The 16,871-nt window shown below is 56.4% G+C and overlaps 2 protein-coding genes across 2 annotated transcripts in view; both read left to right on the forward strand.

The window, feature by feature from the left end:
* ITGB3 (integrin subunit beta 3) overlaps nt 1–2,086 on the forward strand; it is a 21,428-nt gene extending 19,342 nt beyond the window's left edge. Inside the window, exons 14-16 of the mRNA XM_009287885.2 lie at nt 801–848; nt 910–1,028; nt 1,766–2,086. Coding sequence (XP_009286160.1) covers nt 801–848; nt 910–1,028; nt 1,766–1,834 — 236 coding nt within the window. The 3' untranslated portion in view covers nt 1,835–2,086. The remainder of the gene's footprint in view (nt 1–800; nt 849–909; nt 1,029–1,765) is intronic.
* A 13,576-nt stretch (nt 2,087–15,662) lies between these two features.
* The window catches only part of LOC103906101 (methyltransferase-like protein 2), a 14,325-nt gene continuing 13,116 nt past the window's right edge, over nt 15,663–16,871 (forward strand). Inside the window, exons 1-3 of the mRNA XM_009287940.1 lie at nt 15,663–15,980; nt 16,067–16,189; nt 16,575–16,864. Of these exons, the coding sequence (XP_009286215.1) occupies nt 15,663–15,980; nt 16,067–16,189; nt 16,575–16,864 (731 nt within the window). The remainder of the gene's footprint in view (nt 15,981–16,066; nt 16,190–16,574; nt 16,865–16,871) is intronic.

Genomic DNA, 16,871 nt, shown 5'->3' on the forward strand with positions numbered 1-16,871 from the left:
TCTAATTACGGCTGCCTGCTATCGGCAGGGCTGCAGCCCACCCTCCCCGACCCCCGCACCCAGAGGGGAGAGCTGTGGCTGCACAACCCCAGGCAGCATGGGGGGGGGAGCAGGGTGGCTGCGGGGGTTCGCACCGGGGGTCTCCAGCGACCTCGAGGTCTGATTTCCAGCTGAGCCGGGGGCTGCATGGCCGCAGATCCTTTGAAAGCAGGGCCGCAAAGGCAGCTGCCAGCTCTAATTACAGCTGCCTGCTATCGGCAGGGCTGCAGCCCACCCTCCCCGACCCCCGCACCCAGAGGGGAGAGCTGTGGCTGCACAACCCCAGGCAGCATGGGGGGGGGAGCAGGGTGGCTGCGGGGGTTCGCACCGGATCTTGCCGTCCCGGCTTGCCGATACGGCATTGACGCACAGCCAAAGAGTAGGGGTGGGGCGGGGCGTCAGCTGGGCTGGTGGTTTGGGGATGAACTTCCACCAGCCCAAGGACTTGGTCTCCGGTGTCATCCCCCACCGTGGGTGGGACCTGTGACACCCCTGACCTGGACTGCTCCAGACTTGGGTGCAGACCTCTACCCTATAGACAGGAGCTCGAGGATCTCAGCACGTGCACCCCATGGATGGGATCCTCCTTTTCAGAGCCTGCTATGCTCAAGGGTGGAGACTCCTGCTCCCAAACAGGGGAGGATGAAGCCCTCCTGAGACCAGAGGAGCTCCGTGTACCCATGGCCAGGCAGCCCCAGAGCTGCTTTTAATTGCCCTGGGGGTGCTGAGCCCCACCAACTCTGCCCTCCTCCCTCCTCCAGACTGTCCGAAGGGGCCAGACATCCTGGTGGTCCTGCTCTCAGTGACAGGCGCCATCCTGCTCATCGGCCTCGCCGCCCTGCTCATCTGGAAGCTCCTCATCGGTGACAGGCGCCATCCTGCTCATTGGCCTTGCCGCCCTGCTCATCTGGAAGCTCCTCATCACCATCCACGACCGCCGGGAGTTTGCCCGCTTCGAGGAGGAGAAGGCCAGGGCCAAGTGGGACACGGTGAGGACCAGCAGGTTGGGTGTGCCGGGCAGGAGTCCCTGAATCCCGCAGCCCCTGGGCTGAATGGATCCAGATCCCAGTGCTCCCAGCACGAAAGCCCAGTTGCTGTCTGTGGTGCCAGGGCATGGTCCTTAGGGACCAGCTTGCCCCATCCATCTCTGAAGCATGGCACAGTGTCACAGGCAGGACTTGGGGTGGCACTGCCAGCCTGGACACCCCTTCCCCTAGCCTGCTGCGGTCCCAGGGGCTGTGCACATGTCCCAGATGATTTTTTCCCACCTCCAGCATATCCCAAGCACTTGTCACCAGCGTGACCCTCTTACTCACTGCCCACACCAGTGTTTCCATCCCGTGAGCGAGGCGGAAGGTCCCTCCTGCTGTGGGAGGCTGGAAGGGCTGAGGCACCTGGAGCATGAGGGAGCTGGGATGACACCAGCGCCTGTCCCCCACCTCTCCTCCACCTCCCCAGAGGGAAGGGATGGGGTGGGATGGGGTGGCTCTTTCAGGAGGCCTCTCTGCTCCTGAGCTCCTGCTGCCTTTTCTTTCCTCCACGGCAGCTTTTCCCTGCTCTCTCCTATGAAACCTCATGGGGAGCCATTAAACTGCACAGCCAAAGCCTTGAGCGAAGACATGGATCCACCACTCAATGCCGAAATGGTGCCTCAGTTTCCTCAGCTGTAGAGTGAATGCTGATGCCAAGCACAGAGTGATGATGCTCTTCTTCCTTCTTCTTCTAGGGCCACAACCCTTTATACAAAGAGGCTACATCTACCTTCACCAACATCACGTACCGTGGGAACATGTAAGGACGCTGCATCCAGCGCTGACTGTGGGATCTTCTGGATCCGGTTTACAGAAGAGCTTGTGTGTGTCTGCGTGTGAGTGTGTCTGCGTGTAATTTAACAATCCCTTGACTGCCTCCGAGGCCGTTGTCCGTCACCCCACTGTAACTGCAGGGACGTGCTTTCCACAGCAAACCTCTCGTCCTTACCTCGGCGGGTCGCCTCACAGGAGTCACCGGCCCCTCCATACACTGAATGCAGAAAAATGGGACTTTCTCTGCCTCGCGAGTCTGTGAACTGTTAGGTGCTCATTGGGCCAAGAGGATTTTGGGAGCGGCTGCTCAGACTGAAGGCTTGAGCTGTGCTCTCCTCCATGGCCCAAGCTGGTGAAGCTCTGCCTGCTCGGAGAGTCCCCTCGTGCACTGGACAGACGCCGTCCCCCTGGGTACAGGAGCCATCTCCTTGGGGGACAGGGCAGCTACGCTCGCTGCCAGCAGGCAGGAGCCATCGCGTGGCTTTGTGGGTTGAGGACACCACTTGAGCAACCCGGCGGCCCCCTGCTTCTTGCAGCCACATGTTTCTGGCGCTGCTGGGGCCTGGGACAGTGAAAAGCAGTGCCCCAGCATCATGGTGCCCTTCCTCATTCCCTCCACGCACACTCAGTTTGCACCACTGGCCGACTCTATGTAGCATCAGCTGTGCTGGTCCCAGCTGCAGCCTGGCTCAGCCACTGGGATGGTGCTGAGCTCCCCGTGTGCCCCTCCACCGTCCCTGTGACACAAAGCACATGGATGTGCAGGCAGCAGCCTGGGGAGGGTTTTGATGCCCATTATCCCTTGAGCCTGGCCACCTCTCTCCCTTTTCTGTGCTTTTTGGCCTACGTAACTGCACCGTGCTTGGTTTTCTGTGTAGCTCAGGGTTCCAAAAGAGCAGGCAGGGTTCGGGCCATGTCCTGCTGCCTGGGGCTGTGTATCACCTGTGGTTTGCCCCCTGTGGGAAAACAAAAAAAATGTCCTGGTAGCAGAGTTCGGCTGTGACAGTGCTGCTGTCGGGTCCATGCCCCAGCCAGAACCTGGTGCCTCTATTCCCCTCGATTGCACCAAAAAGCAACAGCGACCTTGTGCTCTGCGTGGAGCTGCCCCCCAGGCCCCCAGCAGCGCGTTGGCCAAGTTGGTGGTGGTTGTGTTTCCCCCTCTTCCCTGGCTGGCCTGTCCCCAGCAGCATGGGAGCAGGGGCAGTGGTAGGGGCTGGCTGCAGGCAGCAGTCGCTGATGCTGGGGTGGGAGCTGGGGCTGAGCCCTGGGGCAGGGGGTGGAGGGCAGCACCAGAGCGGCAGCGATTCACGCCACAGAAATAAAAATAAATAAAATGAAAAAACTTCGAACTACTAACGGTGTCGGTGTCCGCACCAGCGGTCTGCGCCCAGGCCTCCTGCCCTGTGGGTAGCCCCTGGCACCCCAGCATGACTCAGGGAGCTGGTCTGGGCCGGGATGGGTTGAGGGATGGGGGAGCCAGTGCAAGCAGGGCTGTGGGCCCCCCTGGGGGTCTCTGCTGTTACTGGTGCCCTCCTGGGGGTGGGTAACACATTTGGGGGCACAGGGTGGGCCAGAGTCCACTGCAGACTGTGGTACTCCTGGCAGCCACCTTGCTTTGTTGCAAGTGGGGTGAACCCCAGCAGCCCCCCATCCTGCCCCACAGGTCCCTGTGAGCCCTCCAGTCTACTGGAGAAGCCCCCAGAGGAGGGGAGCTGGGCTGGGACCGCTGCAGGACCGTCCCAGGGACAGCTGGGGCCTGGGCTGGGAATGAAGGTGCTAAACCTGGGAGCAGGGTCCTGCCTGTGCCCCCAGCTCTGAGCACCCAGCCTGTGCACCCGCTCAGCGCCGCATTGTACAGGGCTGCGGGGACACCCAGCGGCCACCCTTCAAAGCAGCATTTTGGGACCACAGAAAGTGCCAGAAAAACTGTTCTCCCAGCTCTCTGACACACCCACCGGGCCATGGGGTGCCCCCAGCCCATGCAGCAGGTCCAGGCACCTGGGGCAGCACTCAGTGCCCCCAGCTGCACCGGGCAGCACTCAGTGCCCCCAGCTGCACCGGGCAGCACTCAGTGCCCCCAGCTGCACCGGGCAGCACTCAGTGCCCCCAGCTGCACCGGGCAGGGGCTCAAGGTGGGTGTTAACAGCACCCAAGCGGGCTCTGGGGTTGGTTTGGGTTGGGCTCAGCTGCATTTGGCCCCCAGGAAGAGCATTTCAGCTGCAGGGTGGGCTGAGGGGAAGGCAAAGGGGTGCCCAAGGCAGAGCCTGGCTGCAACACAAAGGAGCAGGATGAGACCCCCAAGCTGTCTGGGGCTGCCCCAGCACAGAGTGAGCTGGAGAGGGAGTTTGGGGTGCAGGGGTTTCAGCTGATCCCTCTGTGCTTGCCCTGAAGCAGCGCTCGGTTCGGGCACCCGCTCCACGATGCTGCAGAGCTCCTGGTGCCACAGGGGTGCGGTGCCACCCTGGGGTTCAGGGCAGCCACCCACCCCGGGTCATCCGACCTGGGAACCTGCCCCACTGTCCCTGCTGAGCCCAGCCAGCGAGGGTCCTTCCTGCAGGTCGCATCCAGCCTGCACAGGGGCTGATCCTGCTCAGGGCTACGGGCATGGCGCAGGGCCCAGCAAGCAGCAGCCAGAGGGATGGAGGCACAATTGTCCTCAGGCCCTGGATGTTGTCCCCATCCCTGTGCCACCCTGTGCCTTAGACACCCCATTGGACTTCATCAGACCGTGTCCCATTTTGCTGGTGGGGGGGAGCTGAGCCTGGGAATGCCACTGGTGCCACCAGGCGCTCTGTGACATCAGAGGCAGAACAGGGATAGAGAGGTGACACCAGGCAGCGAGCTTGGGGACTGCCCCGCGCTGCCTGGATGCACCCGAGCCCCCGGGGCAGTCGCTCAGAGGGTGAATCAGCTGCGGGGTCCCTGGAGCAGGGCAGGGGGACACGGGGTGCTGGGGGGGAACCCAGCTCTGCAGCACCCTCTTGCTAGACAGCCCCTGGCACTGAAGTCACCTCCTGCCCCGCCACAAGCACAGAGCTCCGGGTTGCATCCTTCCCAGCTGTGCCCTCAGTCACAGCCCCGCTGGGTGTGAGACCCCTGGGTGTCAGCGGGGCCCTGCGGGTGCCCCTGTTCGCAGCAGAGCTGGGACGAGGAGGGGATGGACCCCAGCAAGCTGCCGAAACCCTGCGGCCCCGCAGGCACCGAGGCTCAGCAGCAGCCACCACGATGTGGCTCAGCAGAAAGTCGGGACACATCTGCCTGCTTCCAAGCCCCATCGGCCCCCAGCAGGACCTCCACATCCAGCAGGACCTCCACATCCAGCAGGACCTCCACATCCAGCAGGACCGCCCCGCCACAAGCACAGAGCTCCGGGTTGCATCCTTCCCAGCTGTGCCCTCAGTCACAGCCCCGCTGGGTGTGAGACCCCTGGGTGTCAGCGGGGCCCTGCGGGTGCCCCTGTTCGCAGCAGAGCTGGGACGAGGAGGGGATGGACCCCAGCAAGCTGCCGAAACCCTGCGGCCCCGCAGGCACCGAGGCTCAGCAGCAGCCACCACGATGTGGCTCAGCAGAAAGTCGGGACACATCTGCCTGCTTCCAAGCCCCATCGGCCCCCAGCAGGACCTCCACATCCAGCAGGACCTCTACATCCAGCAGGAGTGCCAAGTCCAGCAAGAAATCCACATCCAGCAGGACTTCCAAGTGAGTGAGGGGCTGCCTCCTTGGACGGAGGGAGCCCACATTTGCCCATGTTTCGGTCTCCTTATGTTCCCCGCTTGTCCTGAAGGCAGAAAAGCTGCAGGATGGGAAGGGGAGGGTGATGGAGGATGGTGCCAACATTGCAGGGGGGCTGCCCCGTGGTGCATGGTACTGATGGCCGAGACGTATCCACCCAGGCAGGAGGTGTGCAGGAAGAACGTGCCAAAGGCAGATAAAGCAATGCAGGTGAGGGTGGGCAGCGCTGGCCCCCGCACACATTCACACGAGTTCTTTCGGAAGCGTGTCCACACCCCAAATCTGCATGCCTATCACCTATCCATGCAACCCTCATCCCCAGGGATGCAGCTAGGTCATGCCAGGGGCTGCGTGTCCGTATATTCTCCTGGTAAGCACAGGCAAGGATTTGGCCTGGAGGTGGATTTGGCCACTGCTGAGCACCCCAGTATGGCCCAGCCTCGGGTAGACTCCTGCAAAGGAGCTGGGGACCCTCCAGAGATGGAGGACTGGACCCTCCCAGAGCTCCCCATATGGGGGCTGCCAGGTCCCGCCCATTTCCCCTCCCTGGGCTCAGCCTGTGCTCAGACAGTGATGGTGCGGGTGCTCCCCACCCCAGACCCCCTCTTCCTTCGAGGTGTTATTTGATGGTGCGGGTGCTCCCCGCCCCAGACCCCCTCTTCCTTCGAGGTGTTATGGAAGGAATGGCAGCCACGGGGCAAGAAGAAGAAAAATAACTACATGGGCGATGGCCAGAATCAGCCACAGCAGCGAGCCTCAAGGGCCAGCAGTGCCACAGAGAGCGGCTCCCAAGCATTGCAGCACATAGCCCCCAGCCCCCGCGAGGCGGCTGTCACACCCCAGAACAGGTAACGCAGGGACCATCTGGGGTTTGAGCCAGTCCCACTCCAGGTCTCCCCCAAGGGTGATCTGGGCCCCCAAAGCTGAGGGACGAGTGCTGGGCAAGGTCGTCTCACATGTGTCCATCTGCTCCTTGGTAGGAAGAGCATGTTCAACCTGTGCATGAGGCCGTACAACGAGGAGGGAGAAGAGCAGGATGAGGCTGTGCTGGAGCTGGAGGGTAACCCTGCTCTTCCCCATCCAGTTCAACTCTGTTTGCTCCGTCGTGCTCCTCTGAAATCCTCTGTCCCACCTCAATGATGCCAGCATGCTGGAGAAACCAGAGCGATGCCACGTGTGCAATTTGGGCAGAAGATCTCCATTTCCCATTGAGCTGTGGGATGAGACAAGACCCCTGTTTAGCTAAGTTCACTGCCCCGTGATGCCAGTGGGCATGGCTGCTTGCAGGATCAGACCCATGACCGTGAGGACCAGCTGCTGGGAGTCTGGAGTGGCTTTTTCCCAAAAAAATCAGGGCTGTGTCACTGTGCTGGCTGGCACAAAGGAGCGTGAGCAGCCGGTGGTACCTCCTGGGGTAGGTGGTGGAGGTGGAGGTGGCAGTTGCTCTCAGCTCCCTGGGAGAAGCCATTTCCCGTGGTAATAACTCCAACCCTGCTGAACCTGCAAATTTTGGGCTGCATTGAGGCTGTTGGTGTTAGGGACCACTAGATGGTGACGTCTGTACGCGCTCGGTCAGATGCTTTCCATCTTTCTGTGCTGCTTTCTGATCATCTCCCACTGCAGACAGGAATCCCCGGGGAAATTTTCCCCATGGAGGTTTCCAGAGAGTGGGGATACCCTGCAGATGCAATCCATCCCACAGGCACAGCTCCTGCAGCAACACTTCAGGCCGGGGTTCTTTTTAATGCTACTTTTATTCCTGAAAGCGCTGAAGTGCTCCCGCTTCTTGGAGCCCATTAATACATCAACTCCTTTTGTAAACTGACGTCTGTTAATAAATCCAAGAACGAGCAAAGGGCTTCCTGATGCAGCTAGGAGATGATTTAAGGTGCATTCTGTCCCATTCACAACCCAGAACTGTGTTTTCCAGGTCTCTAGGAAACTTTCTGAAATTCAACACATCTCCCCATTGATTCTAGGGAAGCAGGTCGATGTTGGAGAGCTGAAGTCTCACCTAGCCCCAGTGGAAACCCACTTACCAGACCAGAATCACCAGGAGGCACTGGAGGACGTGGCTGTGGATGGTGAGTACATCTGCACTTTGGGATTGTTCAGGATCTGGAGCAGGTGCTCGGCAAAAAGCTTAAGAATTGTGGAGGAAGAGGAGAAAGAGCTGGAATAAAAGAAAACCCAAAGTGTTGAGATTTCCCAGGGCACAAAATCACAGAATAATTCAGGTTGGAAGGGACCTCAGCAGATCTCTAGTCCAACCTCTTGCTCAAAGCTGGGTTAGCTGAGAGATCAGACTGGGTTGCTCTGGGATTTATCCATTATAGGATCTCCAGGGCAGTAAAGGAGTCAGGGTTAGCCTGGGATGGAAGAGTGCCATGCTCTGGGGAAAGCTTGGACCTCCAACCTACATCTGGGCAAAAAGGCCCTGGTTTGGGAAGCAGTTTTGGGGTGAGATTCTCTAAAATCACCAAATCCTTTGCAGATATGAGAGTTCTCAGTGTTGTAAACTGCCTTTTTGGTGAAACATTTAAAGCTGCAGCCAAGAGTCTCCCTGCAAACTCTTGTCTGTATTTTGGGCTCTCCTTCCTCAAACGTATTTCCCCATTAACTAAGCTCCATCTTCTCCCATACTGCAGGGGACACGGTTGACATCCAGGACACAGACTCCAGTGTGGGCACCATGGAGGTCCCCTTAGCCAGTGAGAAGCTGCAGGAAGCCCTAGGACACACCAGAGGTGGGGACCAATACTTCCCTCCTTCCTCTCTGCTCCTACATGGCCCCTGTAGTCAGCAACCCGGCGACAGGAGCACAGGGAGGCTGCTGGGTCTCTGCAGCTCGTGCTTGGCCCGCGGCTGGCATGGGATACGCTGTGCACTCAAGCAGAGGTTAAATTCTCTCAATTTCTCCTTCCCTTTAATCTTGTGTTGAATTTTTGCTTTGCATTATTTGGCACAGGGGGCATAGTGTGAACTCTGTGTGTCTCGGCAAGATATAAATGCCATCCCTCAGCGTATCAAAGGAGAAGGGGGCTGTGTCCAGAGCGTGTTACATATGGTGCAGCATGGAGGGAGGTGATGGGTGATGAATGGCCATGGAAAGGGAATTTAATCTTTCTTGGCCTCAGCATCCCACCCTGCCTGGGGGGGAGGGAGTTTCATTGCATTATTATGGCTACAGTCCTTCAGATCCTGAGATGGAAAGGGTAGGTGAAAGGCAAAGGAGTCTCTATTATTATTATTAATAACCTTTTTTTGCCAAGTCTCTGCGCTAACTGCCAGCGTGCTGAGGAGGTTTCCAACACTTTCTTGTTACAGAGGACACAGCCTCTGTGGATAATCTGGTCTCTGACCTGGCCAAGGTGGTGACCCGCTTGACCCTGGAGCCACAGGAGGTGCCAAGTCTTGCTGCTGTGGATGGTGTCTCTCTGGCTGCCCTTTCGCTGTCATTGCCAAGGCCTGAAATCTCCCTGGACAGCCAGTCCCTGCTGCTGGCGAGACGCCCTGCTCCATTCAAAAACTGCCCAGGCCCTACCTTAGGGTACAAAGGCGACACCCAGGACCTCGACTCCATCCTGGGCTCCATGGCCAGCAAGGTCCACCTGACCAGCAAGGAGAAGATGGAAGCCTCAGGACACATGGAAGGTAAGGGTAGGTATCTGAGGTCTTTTTCCTTGGAGGAAGCCTAGAAATCTCTGGAAACCAACAGATTAGTTAAAAGCCCTCTGCATGCCTGTACTAGTGCTTGTCAGACGATGAGGACGTGATGTTAACACAGAAGCTACATGAGGTAATCGATCCCCTTAAAATAACGCTGTGGGTTCCCACTCATGTGGAGTAAACGTGGAGGAAAGTCTCTGGCGGTGAGGGACTCGACTGCTCCTCTAGTAGCAAAATCCTCCTCCCCTGTCTCAGCAGGGTCTAGTACATTAGTTTTTGTACCCCCAGTTGCCACAGAGGCCTCATGCTACGAGGGGGATTTGTGCCCAATGAAGTCAGTCTGGATTCCCGACAGTGTAGAGAAGCAAGTCCCAGCACTTTTGCTTTCAACTTTCTTTTTTTCCAATGCCTGACCCTGCCCAAGGACTCCATCCTGCCTTGATCTGGAAGGAAGAAAGCTCTAACCATCATCTTGGGGAAGCCCCTAACTTGTGCAGTAGCTGCCACTGGGTCCAGCATCAGCACCTCGTCCCCTCTGTGCTCTGGTGTCTGTTATTTCCACTAATGCTGAGCGCTGCTCTCACCCTGCGGCTGATGGGAAGGTGAATCCGAGTGAATCCATGAAGGTGGTGAGGTCAGTTCAGCAACCACCCCTGGGGGAAGGTGAGCAAGATCTCCATAACACAAGTTGCTGCTAGATGACAGCCAACAGGATTAGACAGAGTCCTTCAGAAGAAAACTCCGGGGCCACCGATCTTAATGAGCTGCAAATCTGCTGGTAATGAAGCTGTGCAGGGAGAGCCAGAGACACACCAGCGCTGCAGTAGGTTCCCAAAACTTCACTGCAGTGCTCGCTACAGCCATGTGCAGACTCACCGAAGCCAGACAGGCACACAGATTCCCCTATTCACTAGCCTTCCTTAACACGTGCGATTAGACATGGCAGTCTCACAGCACTTGGGCTGTGCAGCCAAGCTCCCGAGTACAGCACGCCAAGAGAAACTGTGCTAAACTCTGACTTCTCCAGGATTCAAACACGCTGCCCCCAGTCCAACTTTCCAACTGAACATGTTTCCCACCAGAACCCCTAATATTGCTCAGGGCCATCAGAGATTAACACATCAAACCTGAAACTGCTGGAAAAATCAAAGCACGACATTGCTCTCAGCATGCTCCTTGCTCCGTGTCGTAACTCCTGAGCCACGAGGGTGGGAAATCAGAGATGTTGGATGGGCTGCTTGAGACTGACAGAATTTACTTGACACCCTCTGGTTTCTGTTTCCCTTCTTGTTTCAAGAACCGATTTGTCCGCAAGCCACCTCATCTCGCTCTGCTTCCCCCTTGTCGCAGTGATGGCAGGGCTTTTCCCCTCCCTGTGTGCAGGAGAGATTAATTTCACTAATGTGCTGAAAAAAAATTAAATCCTCTGGAGGATGGAGCTGGAGAAAGGCAAAAGTTGTTACTAACACTGCTCTTATTTTTATACAACCAATCTCCCTCCATGTTCCGGCTGTGCATAGAAGGTGGTAACACCTTGCTGACGTGTTTAGGATGGTACTTAAAACACCCATGTTTAGAAGGAAAACAATGCTCAGAGGGGCTTTTTTATTTTCATAGAGGACAAAGTTGATGTCAGCGGTGAGGGCTCCATCCTGGCCACCCCACGGATCCATTCAAACCCAGAGAAGCTGAAAGAAGCAAAAGTGAATGGTGAGTGAATCGTAGAAATACTGGTGGGAAGCAGCCTCTGGAGGCCTCCGCACCAGCCTCCCACATGGAGCCAATTATTGCCGGCACTAGATCAGGCTGGTCGAGGTTTTGTCTAGCCAAGCCTCAGGCATCTCCTTTGGGACTTGAAAGTCTGGGCATGGCCCAAAGCACCTTGCCGAGTGTCTCACAGATTTTCTGGGGTGACAGCAGGAACTGAGCCTGGGTCTTTAGCCACCCGTGCCGTGGGACCTTCATGCTGGATGGCTCCTCCCACATGGAGCCAATTATTGCCGGCACTAGATCAGGCTGGTCGAGGTTTTGTCGAGTCCTTTGGGACTTGAAAGTCTGGGCATGGCCCAAAGCACCTTGCCGAGTGTCTCACAGATTTTCTGGGGTGACAGCAGGAACTGAGCCTGGGTCTTTAGCCACCCGTGCCGTGGGACCTTCATGCTGGGTGGCTGTGCTGCGATCACAATTGTGTGGCCTCACATCCACCAGCCGAACCAGGTTCTGGATTAGCAGATGGAGGACAGTATCTGTAAGAGAGAGCTTGGTGTGATGTTATTTCCCCCTGTGACTAGTCAGGTTTTGGCTACCAGGAGGCACCGTGTTCAAGGGGTAGAGAAAGGAAAACCAGCTTGTCCATGAAGTGTCACCTCCATGGGTGGCAGTTTGCCTCAGAGCTCCCTGCTGTCCCAGGCACTGGCTACTCTGGAGAGAAGGGCAGAGGAAGGGGAATAAACTACCCTCCACATCCACTGCAGGTGGGATAGGCAATCAGAGGCTTGAGTGGCAAGAAGCAGAAATTTGAATTAGCCATAGGGAAGATGCTGTAGCAGAGGACAGGGAATGCTAGGAGGGCACAGGATTTCCTTTGCTGGATAGCCTGCTGCCCATGAGCAGGATGAGACAGTGAGTTAATGCTGTGGTAGCACAAAACAGGGACCGGTGTCATCGCAGGGTCCTTCCAGCTCTCCTCCTGCCTCAGAGCTGTAGGTGGCTACAGCTGTGAGTCCTGCCTGGAGGGAATCCCATGAGACTCTCCGCTTATTTGTCTTTCCACATCCAGAAAAAGTTGCTCCTTCTCCTGGCTGTGCTCCCAAAACCAGCGTGACACCAAAGCCTCTGCCAAAGAAGAGGGTGATAAAACCCCTCACAAGGGAGGAAACCAGGTGAGCATGAAGGTGGAAATTGGGTGTGTGGAACTGCTGCTGTCCCTGGCCTTGTTATGCGATCACGTGCAGGGATCCTGCCTTCACACTCATCCCTACAGCACTCTGCGTGTTGGCATTATCAACCTAGAGAAGAAATGTGTGAGCCACAGGTGGTGGATTGGGCCGGACTCCTGAGCACCAGCCCCAACAAGGGCTGTGGGTCACAGAGCTTGGTCCATCCAGTGTTGCAGTGTGACCAAGGGAGGTTTCCAGGGCTGTTTCCTCCTGGCTGATGTTTGTGCTTCCCCGCACACACCAGGGTGGCCACAGTTGCCCTCTGTCCAAGCTGGCCTGAACTGGGGAAGACAGCGGAGATCCCATTATCATTTCTGCGCAGCCTTGAGCAGTTAACGTGAGGTGCCACACAGTGTTTCACTTCCATCGTTGTGAGCGTGGAGCTGGGTGGTGAGCTCTTCTCTGGCAGTCCTTCCAGCACTGGCCCATAGGGCTGGGAGAAGGTCTGGCGCCTGCATTGATTGCTCCAGCTCCATCAGCAGGAGCTGCATATCAGTTGGTCTCTTGTCAGTGCATGCCTCTCAGTTGTCAGTCTGTCCATCTCTCTTTATGCCTCTGTGTGTGTGTGGCAGGGACCTTTCACACATCCCTCAGCAGAGAATTGAGTGCAAAGCAGCGAAGAACATGACAAGGAAACAATGGAAAGGTAATGTCCAGGGCTTCCCCCCTGGGAGGCATGTTGCCAGCATGGCCAGGAGTGGTTTGACCTTTAGCTTGCTCCTGCGGCATTGCATGATCCTCCTGAGACAAGAACCAGGAGTACACAAAGGAAGGGACAATCCCCTGTCCCAAGGATTTGGAGACCCAGTGATTGAAGGAAGCATCAATACCCCTTTTTGACAGAGAGATAACTGAAGCTCACAAGTGCAGAGCTAGAACTAAACCAACAACCTCATCCAGCACCTCACATTACATACAGGCTCACCCTTCCTCTGCCCAGATTCCCCAACTCCCCTGCACCCTCGGTAGCTGTTTAGAGGTAGATGCTTTGCCACTGGCAGTAAGAAACAACCTGCCCCAACCCCAGTCCCAAATCTCCAGTGGTTATAGTTCATTGTTTCCAAACAAATATAATATAGGCAGTGCCTCCCTCTGGCCCGTTTAACCCGCTGTCCTCTCCCTGCCTGCAGCATTCTCCGATGCTTTCAACTCATTCCCCAAAGACCCGGACAGCAATATTAAACTACACAGCCTGGAGATGACCGCTAAGCAGCTGGGGATTAGCTTAACCAGTCAAGAGGCGTACAATGAGCTGGTGTGTGCAGATGCCAACAGTGAGTGCACCAGACCACACGTTACTCCCCTGTGGGTTGTTCCGAGCCAATTTCTGGGTATGCAAAGCAATCCTCCTCCACGTGCCTTCCCAGCCCGGGGCAATACTGTACCAAAATGTCTCCTGAGCCAGAGGCTGTACTTGGCCTGCTGGGGTTTAGCACTTACCAGCAGCTATCCTTCATGAATATGTCACGCTCTTTGGACCTCTTTATGCATGCTGAAGCACCGAGTTCCACAGCCCAGTTACATGTGAAAGCTTTAACAGCATTCCTCCTACCCTTAGATTTTAGTAGTAAGTCTTTCTGCAGCGCCAGCTCTGAGCTGCTTGCCCCAGCATTTCAATTACAGCAAAAAACTGCCCTGCTAACGGAGGTGCCACTTGCCTGCAGGAGACAGGATGGTGGATTTCTCTGACTTTCTGGACATCATTACTGACAAGAAGTGTTTCGCCCAGACTATATGTAAGTAAGACACATTCTACTCCAGCAAAAGCCTCGCTTATCCAGAGATATCCGAATTTATCTGATGCTCAGACTAATTGGTACTGAGCAAGAAATCAGCATCTGGGACCCAAAGAAACAAAGGCCGCTCTACTCAGACAAGACAGCAATAGCTCGATGGGCCATGGCGGGCCAGCTCAGGGTTAGCTCTGCCCCCAGGCCCAGAGGCAGCGAAAAGCAGTGGGGAAGGACCATCGCTGTGCTTGCCAGTCTCAGGGACAGGGGCAGGAATCCAGCATTTGGTCCAGACGCTTCTGGCTACAAGAGCAGAGGCCAAACTCTTCTCTTACAAGATGGGACACAGAAGGAATAGAAGACCTTACCTTCTTTGGCTAATGATAAGCTGCAGGGAATTGTCCTCCCTGCTAGATACCTAACCAGCACTCAGCAGAAAATGGCTGAGTCCAGACTTGTCCAGATCTTCCTGGGGGCTCCTGGGATCTCTGCTCCCTTTGAGCTCTGTGAAGGTAAGACAAGGCTCAGTCATGGCTCTGATCACTCTCCTCCTCTCCAGCCCCTGGGAAAAATGACTCGGGCAGCTTCGATTCTGTTGATGCCAGAGGAATCCTCCTCTTCAAAGCCTTCTTGAAGCTGCTGGAGTTGGCAGCTCTGCCCCGGAGATGTCTGTTTCAGATTATCAGGTGAGCTGCCTTAGCTCTGCGAGACAGAGAAGGGAGGTCCCCATTCTACTGGGACATTTGTGCCTTGTATAACAAAATATACAGAACACAGGGGCCCCAAGACTAGATTTCCAGAAATATTTCATATCTAGCTGGACATCCGAAAGCACCTGCATAGCTCAGGCACCTGTTCTGCAAAGACACTGTCGTAAGTGTCACCATGTGTCTATCACACACCTTTGCAGTTTAAATACCCTCATGTACCCAGTCTTTCCAGATATGCCGGTGCACAGCAGCCACCGCTGCGTGGGGCCTTGGGCTGTGTTTCACAGGACAATGACTTTTGCCTTCTAGTTACTACCAGCAGAAGCTTAGGGACTGCACTGGCCAAAAAGTCTGGATGGATGGTGACTTCCTCAAGCGTCGCAGAAAGAAGCCCCATAAAATTTGGAAAAAGCCAGTTTACCCTACGCCTTCCTTTGTTAGCGCTGCCCACGTCTCAGCCACGAACAGAAGGGAGGCAGCGGCTTACGTGGAGCACCTCAAAGGTAAGGCTAGCACGCTGTCACTCCCACTCTCCAAAATGGAAGTCACTGGAGCTACGAGGGCGACAACCCAGCTGGAGCATTTGCCACAGCTTCTTCTGTTCCCTCCTGGCACGTGGCCTTCTCCGAAGGTGGAGGATCGGTGCTTCTGGTATTGAGTTCAGTAAGGCTCGGGGTCAGCCCTGCGTTAGCAAACTTTTCCCAAGGTAATTCCTAAGAGGATCACAGAAAACGGAGCTGGAGGAGCAGACCTTGTGAGTCCATCCAGCCCAAAACCCTCCCAGGGCAAGAAGCAAAATCAAACAGTTGTAGCGGATTCTGCTCCAGAGGATCTTAGGGCGAAGGAATTGCTCTCCAGAGGCGTGTGTGCAAGGTGGCTGCCTTAAATGCTTAAAAAGTGTCTAGCGGTGGGTGAGCTCTGGGTTACCCCAACCCCTACAGGCACCTCTACGCCGTGGGGATTGCTGCAGATCAAGCACCTCAACACCGTAGCCAAGGCACTGGTGCCTTTGTGGATCTACGCCTGCTAATGCTGGGCATGCCGGATGGCAGCTCCCGTGACTCATGGTTCAGAGTGAGGAATTCAGGACCGACCGAGTCCTTCCCTGGCGAGAGGAGGCACACCAAGAGGCAGCTGACTGTTGGCTGCACAGTCAGTGACTCTGGTTCCTATTTCCCTTTGCCCCGTTCAGGCAGCCCTTACGCCCAGGTACCCATCTTCCCGCTGGTTTCTAAACAAGACGCGACGACACTGGCAAAACCAAAAAAAGGCTTGCGGAAGGTGGCGAGGCAGAGGAATGAGCCAACCGCTTCGTTTGAGAGCCACTTCTTCCGTGAGAGAAACCGGGTGCGGGAGGTGAGAGACAAGCAATGCTTCAGCTGTGTAACAGGGTCAAAGGAGGTGCGGGGACAAGCCTGAAAACCCGTCCTTTGTTTAATCAGGCAGCTGCTCTGAAGCCTCCTGCTCACCACGGAAAGCAGAGACGCTCCCCTGACGTCAACGCTGAGTGCCCGAACGCACCACGTCATCCGACAACAGACAGCCCGGGCAAGACACAAGCGCAAGTGAGTGTGAAATGTAGAGGGAAGATGTTACCCTTTGTCGTACAGGACTGCAATTAGAGCAGAACTAAGTGTGCCTGGTCACTCATGTAACCTATACATTAACTGTCTGGTGAACGCTTTAACTAGACACAGGTATTAAAGAGCAATTTTGTCATAAGTGCAAGGAAAAATTAAACCAGAGGTATAATAATAGCTTAGTTGTTTATTACTGTTAATCGTCAGCACGAATTGGTTATAACCTGCCAGCACCGCATCGTAACGTCACTGAGGTGCTTTTTGTCTTGTATGTATGCACGTGGCACATGCTCCCACCTGGGCAAAGCTGTGTGATGTCCCCCCCCCACGGTCCTCTGCCTCCTCTTTCAACTTCCCTCCCTCCTCCCAGAAGGCGCAGGCAGCCAAGCGGTACGGGCACAGCCTGGCCCTCCGCCAGCGCCGCAGCCTGCTGAAGCTGCGGCGGAAGATCGGCAGGGGCCAGATCGGCCCGCAGACGGGCAGCGAGCGCTTCCACCGCACCTTCTGCGCCTACTCCCGGTCGTGGAACGCCCGGCGGGAGCTGGTGACGGCCGCCGACCTCCGCAGACTGGACCGCCGGCTCGCGGGCGGCGGAGGCAGGGAACGGCGATGGACACCAGGCGAGGGCGGTGCCGGTGCCTGCCGGCTCTGCCGCAGGCGGCGCGGC

Source organism: Aptenodytes forsteri, unplaced genomic scaffold, assembly GCF_000699145.1.
Source record: "Aptenodytes forsteri isolate BGI_AS27 unplaced genomic scaffold, ASM69914v1 Scaffold249, whole genome shotgun sequence".
NCBI lineage: Eukaryota > Metazoa > Chordata > Aves > Sphenisciformes > Spheniscidae > Aptenodytes > Aptenodytes forsteri.